The sequence below is a fragment of the Somniosus microcephalus genome, chromosome 11 (genome assembly GCF_052327205.1).
Source record: "Somniosus microcephalus isolate GS21.2 chromosome 11, FLI_Smic_1.0, whole genome shotgun sequence".
Lineage (NCBI taxonomy): Eukaryota > Metazoa > Chordata > Chondrichthyes > Squaliformes > Somniosidae > Somniosus > Somniosus microcephalus.
This window is the reverse complement of record NC_140997.1, coordinates 56,087,413-56,106,671: the sequence shown is the minus strand read 5'-3', so window position 1 is coordinate 56,106,671 and position 19,259 is coordinate 56,087,413. Positions and strand designations below refer to the sequence as shown.

The 19,259-nt window shown below is 40.7% G+C and overlaps 1 protein-coding gene across 5 annotated transcripts in view; it reads left to right on the top strand.

Moving 5' to 3' along the window:
* Nucleotides 1-19,259, top strand: part of LOC147110590 (bromodomain-containing protein 8-like) — a 51,287-nt gene that overhangs the window by 5,584 nt on the left and 26,444 nt on the right. For 3 of the 5 annotated variants that reach the window (XR_015079949.1, XR_015079948.1, XM_086000731.1), the window contains exons 2-6: nucleotides 1,511-1,607; nucleotides 4,349-4,395; nucleotides 4,496-4,653; nucleotides 8,325-8,414; nucleotides 17,489-17,557. Coding sequence is in view for 2 of the 5 variants with exons in the window: in XM_086000731.1 (XP_085856857.1) it covers nucleotides 1,511-1,607; nucleotides 4,349-4,395; nucleotides 4,496-4,653; nucleotides 8,325-8,414; nucleotides 17,489-17,557 (461 nt within the window). In the remaining 3 variants the exon portion in view is untranslated. The remainder of the gene's footprint in view (nucleotides 1-1,510; nucleotides 1,608-4,348; nucleotides 4,396-4,495; nucleotides 4,654-8,324; nucleotides 8,415-17,488; nucleotides 17,558-19,259) is intronic. The other 2 variants (XR_015079950.1, XM_086000732.1) reach the window with 2 other exon arrangements.

The following is a 19,259-nucleotide window of genomic DNA, read 5'->3' as shown; positions in this document are numbered from 1 at the left end:
AAATGTCTGTTTAAATTGGGAGAGCAAACAGATGAAAGTAGTGAAAAATGGCTTAATCAGAAGAAATTGAACCTCTTTGTACAGTAAACTCTTTCTTATCCGGCACCTATGGGACCAGCATGTGTCGGTTGATGAAAAATTCTGGATAACAGAGAGGTATACCTACCAAGGCAATTTTTAACACAAACAAAAATAAAAAATCAAGAAATGTACTGTATAATTGGGTACTCACCTACAGAATGTTCCGTTAAATGTATGGTAGAAGATGCCGGTTATTAAAGTATTCCGGATGATTAAAGTGCCGTTTAAACAAGAGTTTACTGTAATATTATTACAGGTGTATAAAGAAATATTTTGTAGTGATTAGTGGGAAATTATCTGACCATTGTATATTACATTGTTACATACACTAGCAAGTCAACAGAAACTTTGAAAAATATAGTTGTATGGTTTACTTTGCAAACAATATCTCAAAATAAAACTTACAGAATTTAATAAAGAGTTGCTTCGCTACTGTATGTATTCCGGAATGTTCAGTGTTCACATCAATCCTACATGGAAGTGGAGTGTTGTCAGAGAGCAACTTGTAACTTACCTGCAGTGGAAATTTAACAGAATCTTCTTCCAACAATCTGAAAATCATAAGTCTACGAAGCATAAATAATGACATTGCTGCAAACCGCATTGTTCTGAACACTTGTAAATGATGTACCTTTACCAGCAAAACAAAATTGGATTTTAATTTTGTTACTTGAATTTATTTTTAATCTTGAACTTAGGTTAAATCACCAAAAATTGTGTTTTTTCAACCAGTTTTATTTTGTAGTACAATTTTTTTCGAGCCAATATACCTGTAAAGCAATGTTCTATGAAAAACAAGATTGAAATCAACAAATAAGTCATTAATGTTACTGAGTGCGGGATCAGTCGGTGTTAGCCGTGGCTCGGTAGTAGCACACTCTCCTCTTGAGTCAACAGGTTGTGGGTTCAAGTCCCACTCCAGAGAGTTGAGCACACAATGTAGGCTGTAGTGTCTAGTGTCAGTCGGCTGACACTGAAGTAGTACTGCCCTGTCGGAAGTGCCGTCTTTCAGACAAGTTATTAAACCGAGGCCCCGTCTGCCCCCTCAGGTGGAACCAAAAGATCCCATGGCACTATTTCAAAGAGGAGCATTCCATACCATATATACCATATATATCAATGATTGAAGGAATAGAGTGTTATTAGGGGTGTGTTCCTAGGAGCAGAAAGTGTGCACTCCATAACGGACAAACAGATACTCTACCTGCATGGATTTCTCAGTATATTGGTTTTAAAGACTCTTAAGCATGGTGCTGGGTTTCTGCACATGTCAGACATCTGCCTGATCAAAAATAAATTAAAATGTAATAATTTCAGTTACTTATTGAAAAATGAGTATTCTATTTGTATATGTGATCAAAACAATTTATGTATAGCAAACACTGCCATATTGATTGATGCCATGGTATTCTATTTCTTGATTCTCTAGTGCTTGGGTGGCAGCTGCAATTATCTTGCACTTTATACAAGGACTAAGCCACTTCTTGTAGAGGCACAGGATGGCATTATGGGGAATGAACAAATAGGTGAGTGGCCGCTGTAAGGCTTGTCAAAGATTTTTCTTCCATTTTCATTTTATTTTCTACAATGTCAATAATGCAGATTTTTAAAATAGGAGAAATTACATCCTCTAATGCATCATCTATATCTGTATCCTTGATCTTCATACCCTTTTCTATTCTTAGCAGAGGTTGTTCAATAACAGTATTACTTTCAGCCTTGCTGCACCTCCAATTTGGGGGTGACACAGTCTATGGAACATAGAGATTTAAAAAAAAAAATCAGTAATCAATAATTATCTAAACATCATGATTAATATTGACACTTTGGGATTTCCCTTTACTACAGTCCAAATATCTAGCCTCCCAATGTCATAAGCTACTTTTATCTCAACCCACCCACAGTGCAGTAATGTAATTTGAAGCTAAATATGTTCCTTTACATTAGATGCTGTACTCTTGAGATATAAACTTGCTGTTCAGTGCATGATATGAAATGTTGATGTTATAATTACTATATAAATTGAAAACTCAAGACAATTTTTCAGGTAATATGTTACTCTTATTGCTGTGTTTTGTTATCTGAGAAAGCGTCTGACAACTATTGGCACTATCATTAATGCCGTTATAAATGTGGCACAGTTGCACGGTCTTTGGTTGAGAAAGGGATAAAAGGTTTTCAGGGTAAGTAGAAGCTAAGATTGTGAAATACTCTGATTTTCTGTGTTGTTGTGACTAGAGGTGGTGGTCTGGAGGGCTGTCAGCCGGAGTGGAATAGAGATGATGTGGGGATGGATAGACATTCTGAAGTATCACTCCGTTACTTTTGTGCTTTAGAACTTTACTTCAAGAGATTAAATGGACGAGTAGAGTTCATGATGTCATAACTGTACATAAGCTGTAAAAGGAACAGACTTTGATAACTTGAATGGCTATTGTTCATTGCGTGCTTTCTTGTATTTAATTTCAGCAGTCAATTTAAAAGAAGCAGTACGGGAAACTGAGATATACGGTGGTTTCTCGAACTGTCCTTTGTCTAAGACCGAGGTTTCAATCCACCCATACTAATGGAATAAAACTCAGTTTTTTATGCTAGCTGTAAAGATTCAAATATATTTATATTTGAGAAATCTCAATCCAGTTTCTAATGAGTCCAGCTCACAGCACAAAAAAAATGCCCAGAACTTGACATAAATTGGTACAAAACTGGCAGTCTCAGTCTATGCAGCAATTAGGGTGGCTGGTAGGAAAAGAAAATACCATAGTTGTACTGTAGGAATGCTCTTCTGACCTTGGGGTTAAGTCACAGCAGAGTAGATAGAACTTTGTTCTGCATCAAAATGTTATACATGATATTGGAACTCCTTGATGATGATGGCTGCCCAAAATGGACAAGTAATCTATTTCTAGTACTGATATCCCTCACCGTAATGAGCACAAAATCTGCCCCTCTGCTGTGTTTTTCTGGTGAATGAAGCTTGAGGATTTGATTTTTACAGCAAATATAAGAATCCGTTTAGTTATAGGAGCATTGACTAGATCAAGATTTATAGGCCCAGAATTTGTGGTTGTAATGACAGCAAAACTGTCAGCGCACGCCATCATTACTCTAAAACTCACAGCAACTTATGGCGTCCGCACAAGCGCGGTAATGCGGAAGTTGCTGTCAGTGATACCCTGCTCATCCACAGGGTGCGCTGTTGCAGTCCTCACAGATACAATCAACACCAAGGTGAATTGATGCGAACTTCAGCTTTTTACGCATTATTCTCGCAGTAGAATCTATTGAAAATGTTAAGCCTTGTTTAATGAGGTGTAACTGAGTTTTTAATAGCGTATTAAGTGATAATTACTGCTGAACAACCTCTCTGGCCCTGAAAAGCTCATTTTACAAGTGTCGCGTCTCATTCCCTCAGAAGAACATTTAAAACTTCCATGATTTTTAAAATAATTTTTGTTTTATTTTTCTAAAGTTTGTTTGGTATTTCAAATTCTGGGCCTATAAATTCCATGTGTATGTCCCAATCTTTATATTGCTTTCTGTACAATGATTAAAATGTGAATTATAATCCGTGCTTTTTACTTCCTGCTTTGCTTTCTGTGAGAATTCTTCAATCTGACTGGCTGATGAGCCTACCTGAGGACTTCACTGTTGCTGGATGCCACAGATCCCCTATGGATGGCACCAGATTCAAAGTCACATTCGAAAAGAGGAAATCAACGCTCTAGAGTCCAATAAAACTTTGTGGACAGCTTTTTTCGAGGTCAGCGGTGAGCGCATTCCTTCACTGCTGACCGCAAAATCTGGGCCATAATTTTTAAAGCCTTTTTCTTTCCAATATTCTCCCCTTTTCTCTCAAAAGCACTGCTTCTTGCTGAGGCGTGGTTCCACAGTATATCACAGTAAGATGGCCATTCTTTATGCGTGAGGTTGGACGGTGAGTGTAGCAGGCTGTTCAGTAATAGATGGCATCACCAAGCCTTATCGTGTTCTCATGTGATATCTACACAATCGCATTTTCCAGCATAAGCCAGTGGATAGCAATTAGGAGTGGGAACTCTAGCTGCACTTTTTCCCCTTCCTAACCCATGGGTGCTGAGCCACTTATACTGTTCCTGCTGCACTCAGCATAGATTGGGAATTGAACCTGGGCTTAATGCACTAGTGTCAGGGGAGCATTGTGTCTTTTAAAAATGTACTTAGACCAGAATATGTTCTACTTAAGAATGTTGATATAGTTAAATTCATTATTATGTTCATATTTCAGAACTGTCTAGAGTAGAATACAACACAATGAGAGACAGTCTGTTGGAGGTATGAGCACAACATAAATTTTAGAAAATAGAACATTGTGACGTTCATCACTGATGCAAGAAGCCGTGGTATAATATTTTCTATGACTTTTTGACTTAAGTTTCAAGAGGATACTACCAGTGAAGAAGAGTTTTGTGATGTTGACCTTTCAGAATTTGGCATAGAGTTGTCTGTCTCGGAGAGTGATGTTAGCTTCAGTTCCCAGCAGTTCTTGGTCTTGGAGGAGTCAGCAGCCAGCAGTCACACATCCTCCCAGCTGTAAGTGACCTAAAAATATGTATTAGAAATGTGGTACAGAGTCTTATAGAACCAATCATGTAACGCTTAACCATAAAACACACATGAAATATCAATAAGAAATCTTGTACATGGGTTTCTGACCCCTTGTGGGACTATTTGTAAAACAACCTGCTAAATTAATCTGCATATAAGATACTGTATAGAACCTACTAGACATCGCCCTACCTTAAATAAAAAAGCAATGATGATATGCTTGGAGTGTTCGCACTGCAAGAGAACTATTGGGACACTTACCCTATAGCTTTTTTTGTGCCCTCAAATGTAAACATTCTGAAAAGAGTATTTTACAATAATATTTTACAATAATACCTGAAATCATGGACTGACGCATTTAATAGAAACATAGAAGATAGGAGCAGGAGTAGACCATTCGGCCCCTCGAGCCTGCTCCGCCATTCCATGAGATCATGGCTGATCATCCAAATTCAGTACCCTGTCCCTGCCTTCTCCCCATATCCCTTGATCCCTTTAGCCTTGAGAAATATATCCAACTCCTTCTTGAACATATTTAATGAATTGGCCTCCACTGCCTTCTGTGGTAGAGAATTCCACAGGTTCACCACGCTCTGGGTGAAGAAATTCCTCCTCATCTCTGTCCTAAATGGCTTGCCCCTTATCATTAGACTGTGACCTCTGGTTCTGGACTCCCTGGCCATTGTGAACATCTTTCCTGCATCCAGTCTGTCTAGTCCTGTTAGAATTTTATAAATTTCAGTGAGATCCCCTCTCATTCTTCTAAACTCCAGCGAGTGTAAGCCCAATCGACCCAATCTCTCCTCATACGTCATTCCTGCCATCCCAGGTATCAGTCTGGTGAATCTTCGCTGCACTCCCTCCATGGCAAGAACATCCTTCCTCAGATAAGGCGACCAAAACTGCACACACTACTCAAGGTGTGGTCTCACCAAGGCCCTGTACAACTGCAGCAAGACATCCTTGTTCTTGTACTCGAACCCTCTCGCTACGAAGGCCAACATACCATTTGCCTTCTTAACCGCCTGCTGCACCTGCATGCTTGCCTTCAGCGACTGGTGCACAAGGACACCCAGGTCTCGTTGCACATCCCCTTCTCCTAATCTATTGCCGTTCAGATAATCTGCCTTCCTGTTTTTGCCACCAAAGTGGATAACCTCGCATTTATCCACATTATACTGCATCTGCCATGCTTCTGCCCAATCACCCAACCTGTCCAAATCATGCTGGAGGTTCTCTGCATCCTCCTCACAGCACACTCGCCCACCCAGCTTTGTGTCGTCTGCAAATTTGGAGATATTACATCTAGTTCCCTCGTCTAGATCATTTTTTATATATATATATATATATTGTGAATAGTACTGGAAACCCATTCCCTCTTTACATATACCACTCCCCATATAAAACAATATCCAGGAGCATTTACCAAGGCATTAAGATGGATGCCAAGCAGGAGAAGGAATGACATTTTTTGGTGGGTGGAGGGGGGTCGTCTGGAAGAGGAGGGAGGAGAGAGACGCGAGGCACAATCAGAGAGGGCTTTATATGAGGCTTTTGAAAACAGAAAGGGAGGCCGCAAGGTGAAGTGATTTAGGAAGAGAAGTCCAGCGGGCAGGGTTTTTATAAGAAATAGGAGCAGGAGTAGGCCATACGGCCCCTCGAGCCTGCTCCGCCATTCAATACGATCATGGCTGATCTTTGAACTTAACTCTACTTTCCCGCCCGATCCCCTTGGAGTCCAAAAATCTATCGATCTCAACCTTGAATATACTCAATGACAGAGCATCCAGAACCCTCTGGGGTAGTGTATTCAATAGATTCATAACCCTCTGATTGAAGAAATTTCTCCTCATCTCAGTCCTAAATGGATTTTTTTTTTTGACGGAGCAGGGATTAAGCAATAATCTGGAGTCAGAAGAGTGGAAGATGTGAGTAGGAACATATGCCTGGAGAAAATCATTAGATAAGTTAGGGCAGACCATGGAGGGATTTGAAGACAAGAATGGCCGAATGGCTGAGTGGTTATGATACTGGACTAGCAACACAAAGATTATAAATTCAAATCCCACAATGGCATATTGTGAAATTGAATTTAATCAGTCTTATCATTTGTGTGCTGGCAACAGGAAAAAAATGACCATGACAACTGCAAGATTGTTGTGCAAACACAACTGATTCACAAATGACCTTCGGTAACATACAGATCACCCCTACCCAGGCTGGCCTACATGTGACTCGAGTCCCACACTACATGATTAACTCAATACCCTCCCGACTACGAGGGAGGGGCGATAAATAATGCCTTACCCGTGTCCCCCACATCTCAAAGGTCACAAAATCAATAATTTTATTTCTCTGATTAAGAAAGTTATATTGAGGCATAGATTAGACTCAAATCCCCCTCTCTGTTAAAAAATGGCTCTTGCTGGTGCTGGATACAACTGCAGATTGATTTCTAGATGACCAAAATAATTGAGCAAATTTGATGAGATGTGGGCAGCAGTAGTAGAATATTTTGAAAGTTTGGGACAGTGAGCAGAAAGAAATGTGAGAAGAAAACTAATGACAAATCCAGCTTATTGACCAGGAATGCTGTTGGTGAGTGGTGTCGAGTACCTGCAAGTACAACCATAAAAAGAATACAAATAGGTTGCACTCAAGTCTTTTGATATTGAAACAAAAACAGAAGATGCTGGAAACACTCAGCAGGTCGGTCAAGCAGAGTTTGTGGAGAGAATGGGACAAGTTGATGATTCAGGTGTGGACTCTTCATTAGAACTCAGCAATTTCTGTTTTTGTTCAGATTTCCAGCATCTACAGTTTTTTTTATTGTCTGATATTAATATCATTATATATGTATCACTATCAACTGAAACATACTATTGAAATGCATCCTGTGTATTATCTTGTTCTTTTTTTAAAGTTCTTTAATATTACAAAGAAAAGAAAAAGGATGGTAGAATGATGGCACATTGCGTGAGGTATATGTTCATGCCTGTGACTCACTGTGTTGCCGACTTGATGACTCTACCAAGTTGCTGTGAGAGATGCAGAGTGCAGGCCAGATGTATCCCTACAAGGAGAATGGAATTTCATGGGCAGATGCATCAATAGACTGCTCTTATGCACCTCTTCATGCCTAGCTCAAGAGTAGAGATAGTTGAAGTCTGCTCACCTGCCATCTTAGCTGCAGTTGGTGCATACCCTGGGAAGATGAATAAAAGTGGGAGAATAAAATAACTTTGGGTAATGTCCACACGCAAACTTAAAGGACGGTGCAACTTTGGTTTGGGTCTGTGATTTTCAAGAAAGCAACTTTCCAATCTCAGATTGGGTCACCGGTGGGAAGATGAAGGGATGGAAAGTTAGAGACAAGGCAAACCAAAAGGTATTCACAGGAGGGAGCACACAAGAGAAAGTTGATGGTGAGAAAATTCATATTGCTTTTGTACATACCGTGCCAATCGGTTTACAGCAGCTTTAGCAGATCCTTGGGATATGCGTGATACATGGTACATGAAGCACCTAAGGGAGAAAAGTAACTGAAAATCTGTTGAAAAAGATGAAACAACTCAGATAAGATATACACAGATATGCCCATTCACAATGTATTGAATGCTTTTTCAGTATAGTTACCATTCTAGTCTGTTCATCAGATCTACAAGTACCGACCAGGATCAGATTTCAGCTCATAGGAATTGGAAAAGGACAGTGCTGCTCATGTGGAAGGAGATAGCCAGCCACAGGTCAGAATCAGATACAAAACAGAAAAATAATAAATCAGAGTATGTTACACCTTAACCTCATAAGAACGTGATCACTGGGATGTCGGTTTCTCAACACGATGCTGGTTTGCACCGTAGTAAACATCCCTTAATGGCATGAAATATATCATGAAAAAGTACTTCAGAATAATGGCCCAGAACTTGGTGTCGGGGGCTTGCCGCGCGTGCAAGCCCCCGATGTGCACTTAGCCGGCGCGCCGACATCTGAAACCTGGCCCGCAGTGGATTTCCTGTCAGTGGCCCGGTTCTGATGTCGGCGCGCTGTGCTAACCTGACCCAGCGGCGTAGTTAGTGCGATGTGCCGGCTGGGATCAGGTGAGCACTGTTCAGCCAATCAGGGGAGGGGAAACTTCATTCATAAGTTTGAGAGTAAGAACTGTCAAACTCATGAAAAGTACTGCACCCCAAAACACTACTTAAACTTTAAATAAAATTTTTAAAAACATCCCAATCATTAAATTAAGTATAAATAAGTTTTAAAAAAATAATTTAAACAATTTTTTTTTGAAAAAAATTAATTTTTAATAAAAAGGGTCTAAAACTAAACTTACCTTATTGTAGATTCTTTAAAATAATAAACCTGTGAGAAAAAAAATTCTAAATTGCACTAAAACACCACTTGCCTGTAAAAAAAATAAAAAAAAAATAAATACTTACGTGTGCTTTTTACAAGCGTAAAGACCGGAGGCCTTTACACATGCGCAAATCCCCCAAAACAGAGGAAATCCAAGACGCACGCACTGCCCCCTACAGCGCACGCGCTAGCCTCTTCACCTCTTGGGTTAGAGGAGAGGAAATGCCGGTTTTCAGCGCATGTGCTGTGCATGCTGAAAACCGGCATTTCCTCCGGTCAGACGTGTGAGTACCCCTTCCGTACTCACGTGTTTGGGGAGGAATTACTGCCCCAATATAGTAAGAGTGTTATAATGAGAAACTTCTAATGAGGCTTTGCGTGTAGTAGAAGAAATACTATAATTGAGAGGCTTTCAATGAGGGTGGGTGCACTTGATTTAAAATAGAATGTCATTCAAACTTTTTAAAATTATTGCAAAATAACATCAGCAGAGCAATTGGCCTATATTACATTATAAGTTAGAAACTTTGTATAGGGACATGAGAGGGTAGATTTTATAAGATTCCACATCCAGCCAGTGCTGAGCAACCAATTCAGAGCACAGCATGTCGCAGTACAAAATCACATTTTTTGAAGTTCTGTGCTCCAGTGTGAGCCTTATTATACCTGTTGGTCCTTGCTGGATTTCATATTCTTCTCTGGGTATCCCCTCGTAGCAAACTCACCTATATAAAAGTTAGGCATGGTTATCTGGATAGCTTGGGCTTCAAGAATTGGCTTTTTAGAAATGTGTACCACTTTACAGAGTTGATTTGAAAGGGTTTTTTTGGTTTACAACTGCTTTATCTGCATTTTTATTGGTGTATTACTTTATGTTGCTGTTAGAATCTAACTTGTCTGCAATGCAAGAATTTTATTTACAACTTCTTTTTCTACAACAGTCTTGCTTTCAACTGCTATTTCATTTGCAGCATGCAAAGTGGTCAGAATTGAAATCCTTTTGGGTGTTCCAGTGGCACTCTAGCTTTGGAGAAGAAACAGTAGTTTTTCAGAGAACAGGAAAGGCAGGTGTGAGTACAGCCCAGTATGCTCCTGTCTTTCTCCCAAGACCAATATTTATTAGCGCAAACAGTCTTTCCTGGGGATGTCAAGGAGACCTGTCTTCAACTTCACAAGGGAGGCTGTCATATAGCTATGCCATCTCCTGGAGCTCAACCTGTCAAAACGTCCACCACATTCTCCTACGGGTATGAAGATCAGTGCTGCATTAAACATTTATGCAACCGAATCCTTTCAAGACACCATTGGCAGTGTATGTCAAATCATTCAGGCTGCTGGGCACAAATGCAGTAAGATGCTTTGTTTGCAAGGAGCATTAGGCCTCACCTGGCTATTCATTCCACATATCGTCATGGCAATGGTGTGGTTCTCATTGCCAGTATCATCTCGATTTGACCTCTTATTCCTCTGGCATGTTCTCTTCCTTGGAATCCTTCAACCTCTATCATCCCTTACATTTCTCATTTAAATACATCCTTGTCTATCATTCTCCCAAGTTTTCTGGCAACTTCCTAGCTGAAATCTCTTCACTTACCTCTGCACCAAATGACTTTTCATCCTCAGTGATTTTAGCCTTCACCTAAATTCCTCTTGTCCCCTCTTCTGTCCACTCCTATCCTCACGCAACCAGTCATAACTACTGCCTTGACTTTGTCATTTTCAGAGGTCTTGCCACCTCAAATCTCATCTCTAATAAAACCATCTCTGATTACTTTGTTGTTTCCTTCAACATCTGTATCACCCTGCTTCAAACCATTCCGTGATCACCCTCTGTTCTTGCAGAAAATGATTCCCTATCTCCCTTTCCAACACCTCTAACTCCCAACTGCATTTCCTCTAGCCTTCCACCCACCCTGACACATCTATAGTGCTAGACCTGCTCAACAACTCTTCGCCTCTACCTTCAATGCTTTTATCCCCTCCAAATCCCTTACAAATTGCTATCCCCATCAAACCCCTTGTATAATTCTCATCTCCATTGCCTTCGTGGAGGACTTCAGGTTAGAGTGGTTAACTATTTAATTGCTTGCTCCTCATAAACTGCAGTGAAAAGCATGCAGGATTATGGGGTGCTGTATTGCTCTGGGCGATTTCCAGCCCAACAAGGGACCAATTTTAAATGCTGGTTCCCCAACAGCAGGGGAGTTCTCCCAGGGTTCTGAAAGACAATTATCCCTCAGCCAGCAGCGAAAACAGGTGATCCGGTCATTTACTTCACTGCTGTTTTTGGGAACATAGGAACAGTAGGCCATTCAGCCTTTTCAGCCTGTTCCACCATTCAATTAGATCATGGCTGATCTGCACCTCAACTCCATTTACCCGCCTTTAATCCAGAACCCTTGATACCTTTACCTAATAAAAATCTGTCGATCTCCGTCTTGAAAATTTCAATTGACCCAGCATCCGCAGCCTTTTCGGGGGAAGAATTCTACATTTCCACATCCTTTGTGTCAAAGTGCTTCCTGATTTCACTCCTGAATGGTCTAGCACTAATTTTAAGATTGTGACCCTTGTTCTGGATTCCCCCACGAGAGGTAATGGCTTCTCTGTATGTACTCTATCGAATCATTTTATCATTTTAAACACTCCTCAATTTTCTAAACTCTAGGGAATACAAGCCAAGTTTATGCAAACTGTCCTCATAATCCAACCCTTGGTAAATATATGCTGTATCCTCTCTAAGGCCACTATATCGTCCTGAGATGTGCCCAAAACTGAACACCGTACTCCAAATGGAGTCTGACCAAGGCTCTACAGCTGAAGCATAACTTCCTCCCCTTTGTATTCCAACCCCCTTGAGATAAAGGCCAACATTCGGTTAGCTTCTTTGATTGCTTTTTGTACCTGTCCTCTAACTTCTGGCGATTTGTGTACCTGGATACCCACATTCCTTTGCCCCGCCACAGTTTCTAGTCTCTCATGATTAAAAAAATATTCTGATTAGTCTTTCTTGGTTCCAAAGTGATTACCTCAAACTACCCTTCATTGAACTCCATCTGCCACAGTTTTGCCCACTCAATTAATCTGTCTGTCTGTTCTTTTGTAACTTCCTGGTCCCAACTACACAACTAACTGTACCTCCTAATTTAGTGTCATCCACAAACTCAGATATACAACTCTTTATTCATCTGATTCATTGATATAAATGGGGAAAAGTTGAGACTCCAGTACAGGTCCCTGGGGAAAACCACTAGTCACATTTTGCCAGAGTACATTCTCTTTATCCCTACTCTTTGTCTCCTGCTTCCCAACCAATTACCAAACCATGTCACTAAGTTACCTAATGCGCACTCTCATTTTTATTAAAAATCTCTTGTGCAGAACCTCATCAAACGCCTTCTGGAAATCCATATAGGCAACATCCATCGACACTCTCCTACCCACCTTGTTAGTGACCTCAAAAAAAAATTCAACTAGATTAGTCGGACATGACACCCTTCACAAATCTATGCTGACTCTCTTTGATCAGCTCGTACTTGTTCAAGTGCTCAATCGCTCTGTCCCTGATGAAAGATTCCAGTAACTTCCCCACAACTGACGTTAAAGTTGAAGTTTCCTGGTTTCTCCGTCCCTCCTGTTTTAAACAATGGAGTGACATTTGCAATTTTCAAATCCAAGTGCACAATTCCCAAATCTAGAGAAATTTGGAAAATTCTGACTAACACACAGTGTCCACTCAATTAATCAGCAATTTCCCCACCTGTTTCTTTTAATAACGGCAGAAAATGCTGGAAACACTCAGCAGGCCAGGCAGCATCCGTGGAGAGAGAAACAGAGTTAACGTTTCAGATCTGTGACCCTTCATCAGAACTGGAAAAAGTTAGAGATGTAACAGGTTTTAAGCAGGTGCAGAGACAGGGAAAGGGGTGGGGGGGAGGGTAGGAAAGAACAAAAGGGATGGTCTGTGATAGGGTGGAAGGCAGGAGAAATTAAATGTTGCAAATGGGGATGGCAGAATAATCAACAGCTGCCGCCTGAAAAAGTAGGGATAGGAATTATAGTCTGAAATTGTTTTACTCAATGTTGAGTCCAGCTTCCGGTCACTTGTCACTTTAATTCTCCGCTCCACTCCCACCCTGATCTCTCTGTCCTCGGTCTCTACCACTGTTCTAATGAAGCTCAACGTTAGCTCGAGGAACAGCACCTCATCTTTCGATTAGGTACTTTACAGCCTTCTGGACTCAACATCGAGTTCAACAATTTCAGACAATAACCCATCCCCTATTTTTTCAGGCAGCAGCTGTTGATTATTCTGCCATCCCCATTTGCAACATTTAATCTCTCCTGCCTATCACAGACCGTCCCTTTTGTTCTTTCCTCCCCTCCCCTGCCTTTCCTTGCCTCTGCACCTGCTTAAAACCTATTACATCCCTAACTTTTTCCAGTTCTGACGAAAGGTTACAGACCTGAAACGTTAACTCTGTTTCTCTCTCCACTGCTGCCGCCTGGCCTGCTGAGTGTTTCCAGCATTTTCTGCTGTTGTTCAGATTTCCAGCATCCACAGTATTTTGCTATTGTATTGGTGTTTCTTTTAATACTCTGGGGTGGAAACCACCAGGTCCTGGAGATTAGTCTACCTTGAGTCCCATTATTTTATCCATTAGCATTCTTTTACTCTTATCCACTAAGTTCCTCCCCATGGCTTATTTTTAGGTTCCCTTGTACCACTAGTATTTTGTCCCCTGCCTCCACTCTGAAAACAGATAGAATGTATTCACTTAACAAGTCTTCCATTTCCTTACTATCCATTATAGTGTCACCTGCATCTGTTTTTAATGAGCCCACATTCCTGCATATCACCCTTTCTCTTAATATATTTATAAAAACTTTTACCATTACCATTGATAAATCTCTTGCAAGTGTTTGTTTATACTTCCTTTTTGCACCTCCTATTACTTGTTTTTGTATTTCATTGTTTTGCAAGATGTTCCCTTACAGTTAGATTGTTAACTGTCTCTTTTGTTACTCATCACTAAATCTATTATGGCCTTCTCCCTTGTCGGTTCTAAAACCTATTGTTCCAAACAAATGTTCCGAATACATTCCAGAAATTAATTGTCTTTACTACTTGAGCTAGTCTGTTTCTCTCAGTTTGTGAAAATTTAAATCTCCCATTGTAATCACTTTGTTTCTGCCAGATGCTTTCCTGATCTCTGTATTTATCTCTGTCAGGAAGTCTGTAAACAACTCCCATCAGAGTCGTGCATGCTTTACAGTTCCTTCGTTCTACCCATACTGTTTCCATTGCCTGTTCACTGCTACTGATGTCCTTTCTTTCTACTGCTGTGATTGTGCCTTTTATCAATATTGCTGCTACTCCTCCTTTCCCAGTTTCCCTGCCCTTTCTGAAGATCCTACAGCTTGGGATATTTAGCTCCCAGTCATGCCCTGGTCTCTACAATTGCTACTACACCATATCCTTTAAGCTGAATTTGTGCTTCCAACTCATGTTTTATTTCTTATGCTACGTGCATTTGTGTACATAACTCTTATTTGGGTAATTGCCCCTACTCAACCATATGTCCTGATGGTGTATTTCTGTCACACTTTTGGTTGCTGATGCTCTGTACATTGCTATACAGGCAATTTAATGTTTTTATTTTTCAGCACTCCTTCATTTTTAACAGGTATTTTATTACTTCCTATAACCTTTTCTGTTCCTGGATTATTTATATTATCCTTATCTCCTTTTGTACTCTGGCCTTTGCTTTTACCCGCTCTTTTTTATCTTTAGGTCCTTATTTTTTTCATCCGAATCCCCTCACTTCTTTATTTAAAGTTCCTCCTTGGACCTTGCTGTGCGTAAATTGGCTGCCGCGTTTCCTACATTACAACATTGACTACACTTCATAAAAACTACTTAATTGGTTGTAAAATGCTTTGGGACGTCCTGAGCTAATGAAAGGCGCTATATAGATGCAAGCTCTTTCTTCTTCAAAGAGAGATGCTGTTTGTGTGGTTTTGTGTATACCTGTTTGGAACAGAATGAGAATGGGGACAACCTATAAGGGCATGATGGCGAATGTGGGGGAGGGAGAAGGAGAACTTCTGCTTCACCTTTCCTTATTTCTTCCATGCTCTAATATGCCAGGATGTCTAGGGCTACTTTCTCCAAGGGAGTCAAACAGCCATGATTCATGAGCCTTTCTTCCATTGGGACCTGTTTCCTTGAATTTTGTGTTAATTTGTCACATGAGCAGAAAAGTAGACTTGAGATTCATGAAATGGCAGATTTATGCCCAGGTCTTTATGCCATTTAGTAACCATGCATCATTGCAGCTAAGTTGTGTTGCATTGAGTGAAGCCAGTGGAAGAACTGAGTGTAGCAAGGTTATCACTTATATGTTGCATCTGGAGTGTGCGCCCTGCTGAAGTGTGGGATGCAATGAAAATTGTGTGAGGGCTTGTACTGGCAAGGAGTACATTTAAATTGACAGGAAACACTAATGGCGCTTTAATTGTGTCCCCTGGAGATTCTGTAATGACATGCGCAGAAGTGACAGGCAACGATTGAGAGGACTACCTCTACTACTTGTTTCTAGAAACAAATGCACCCTAGACATTAAGAATTGGGAGTGTTTCAATTTTAAAAATTAACATTGCAGCACACAACATCCATGCTAGGGAGATTGCACCAGATTGGTCTACATTAAAACTATCAGTTGTTGTTCATGATTCGTATAGTTGGGCCCTTGGATAACGTCGGTGGAGCCCCAAGCTTTTTAATAGGAAATTGCACAGAATCAGTGGCGTATGTGACTGACACCTGTGACAAAAGACTGAGTGCTCTAAATGGGGAAATCCTATTACAGCACCACCTACAGGCATCACGGGCCATTACAAATGGAACAGAAAACAAGCACAATTAGCATGGAAATCTCTCTAAAGAATGTTGACCGGTGACAAGACGTATCAATTTTAGTAATATATAAAGGTAGATAGATACTTGTGGATCTCCCATAGTGTTACTCATGGTAAGTTGGAAGATATTCTGTTTTATACGGATGAGAATTATGGAATGTAACAAAGAATGTAGTATTTTGTTTATAAGTGGGTGCTATGTGAAAGCTGGCCTGACCCTTTAAGGTCTAATTGTGTAAATTTGATCAAATTGACTTTAGGATGAGGAGGATGTATTGCATCTGTGCACACTTCCTGTTTACAAAATTGCAGTGAAATCTATATACATCTTATTAAAAATCTTAAATCTTCGTGCACTTCCTGTCTGCTTTACTCATTATAAATTCCTAAATCCCCATTTGTAAGGGGAAACTGCCTCTTATAAACTTGTAATGACACCCTCCTGTCAGTGGAGCTGTTGCAGTGCCGCCACTGGCAGGAGGGTATAATTACAGCATGCAAGTTTACATAGGCAGCTTCCGTTAAAAATGTGGACATTGGAACTTATGATGGAAATATGAAAATAAGGACAGAATATATGACTTTAAAATGGCAACTAAATTAAGTCTGTATGCCCTGCCCTCTAACCTCACATAACCTGAAGACTGCACATGATCTTGACTCCCCAAGGGATATCGACTAATATCTATTTTATATATGCATAGCCAAAACTGCAGCCCAGTAATAATGCATATAAACAGCACAAAGCAATTAGTTAATACATCCAGAAATGCATCCCCAGGCTCTGCCTCCATTCCCTCACTATCAAACTCAAGGTTGTGGCGGCCTTCTCCCTTCACACCCAGACCTGGCCCCGAGCTTCCTTGTGCAAATGTGACTAGATGACACATTGCCCAAACTCCACTCCCAAAGAGAGATGAGACCATTTCTGCAGCTATCGGAGGTTTCAAGCCCCGAGTCTGACTCCCGGTCTCCATGCCAGCTGAGCGGAAAAGGAGAGACGGTATGAAAGATACAGGGGAAAAAAAGGAGCAAAAGACAAACGTATTGAAAGAAACAGAGAAGGAAAGACCCTTTAAGGAATAATTTTCCAACCTTGTGCTCCTGGCAGGGCCCTTGCCACCAGGAGCACACATTGGAAACTCTGGCACTTGTAACTTAATAGCCAGAAAACATGCGAAGCTTGCAGCCGAATTCCTGGCATGTTCCTGGCAGGCTTGCCTCCACCCAGAGTGTGAATTTGGAAAACTGCCTTTAGAGAGCGAGAGAGAGAGAGAGAGAGAGTAGAGCTACAGAAAGAAAGAAGAATGAGTGAGAGACATACAGGAAGAGAGAGCCAACAGTATTACATATTATGGGTTACTTGGTAAAACGGTCCTGCCCTTATAAAGCAGCATATTTTCTGACTTACATGAGCGATCTACTAGTAATGTTAGATCTTGAATGGATGACTTTGCTTGTTGTTCCTAGTTTAAAGCAGATGAAAACAGGTATTTTTGTGCCAATGTATTTATTGTGCTGATCATCTCTGAAATTGCAGATTTGCTAGTCTGTTTCTGAACCCAGTAACTGAAGAACGAGTTCCTGGCTATCGCAGCCGAGTGCACAGGTAAGAGAGTCAGGAATACAGGGTAACACACCCGAGTGCACAGGTAAACTCTAGATTAAGAAAATAAAAAGTGCAGAATGGGAAAAGCTTTTCTTAGTTCAGCAACTGTGCTCATTTGACAGACCCAGTACAACTTCTTATGGTTTCTACGCCCATTTATTTAATCACCCAGGGAAAGTTTTAACGTCAATTGCCAAAGAAAGTCAATCAGTACCTTTCTAGTTTTGTACCTCCATTATTCAAGCTGGCCAGTTGCTTTCCATGATTAGGATTTGCATGGTCCAACAGCACAGAACAATGTATTACAAAAGTTTTTGATCATCCTTGTGTGAATGAGAAAAAAAACATTTAGCCCATTAAAGACGATTGCTTTGACAGAGTATGCATAGTCCCTAAAATGGACTATATTCCACCTATTCACAGTTGCCTCTGAGTCCGAAGGTTGTGGGTTCAAGTCCCACTCCAGGGACTTGAGCACATAAAGCTAGGCTGACACTCCAGTGCAGTGCTGAGGGAGTGCTGCACTGTCGGATGAGACGTTAAACCGAGGCCCCGTCTGCTCTCTCAGGTGGACGTAAAAGATCCCATGACACACTTTCGAAGAAGAGCATGGGGGAGTTATCCCCGGTGTCATGGCCAATATTTGACCCTCGACCAACGTAACAAAAACAGATTATCTGGTCATTATCACATTGCTGTTTGTGGGAGCTTGCTGTGCGCAAATTGGCTGCCGCGTTTCCCACATTACAAATGTGACTCCACTTCCAAAAAGTACTTAATTGGCTGTAAAGCGCTTTGAGACGTCCGGTGATCGTGAAAGGTGCTATATAAATGCAAGTCTTTGTTTCTTTCTTTCTATTTAATCTCCAGAGGGAAAAATTCTTCATAAATACTGCCTGACTCCCAAAGGTAAACAAACAGGTCTCCAAAATGTCTGTTCATCCTCAAATCTCAAGTATTCAAACATGGAAAACCTCCCTCCACAAATAGCAACTCTCTGTGAAATATTTGATTATGTCAATCTTTATTTATGCCCACAACCTTCAATCACAAACTGTTATTTTTCCAAACTAGATATTTATGCAGATCTTTTTTAAATTGTTTATTTTTGGCTATTTCAAAGATTCTCAAATTGGGGTTGAGCAAGAAGAAATGCTGCAAGAGTCCAGTTAACAACTACAAATGAGTTATTGTGATACATGAACTCTTAAAATAGTAGATATCATATGGTTTACACAAAGCCTAAAAGCAGAACACGGTTTGCACCATGCATCCTCTCAATCAAGCAGTGTCTGAAAACTGAGATGTGGATCATCACAGAAGGGTAGTCAGAGAGTCTGTGCACACACCTGGTTATGAGCCAACATAGACATTAGATCTAGCCCTTATCAATGGATGAAAAATACCAGAGCATATCGAGGTGAGGATTGCAGATCATTGAAGATGATATGAGGGCCTGGCAAAGTGCTCGCTACAAAGTGGAGGGTCAAGCCACCATTACCCTGAAAGTGATGCAAGATGAGAGGTTGTCACATAGGAGTTTAATATGGGGTTACATACCAGGCGACAGCTATACAGAAGAAGGTGTCGAGGTGAGAACTGGAAAAGAATGTGGATAAATATATCCTGCCATGTAAGGAGGCTCTTTTACATGTAGGCAACTACTAGTGCCAAAAAAGTAAATTACAAGCGGCTGATAAAT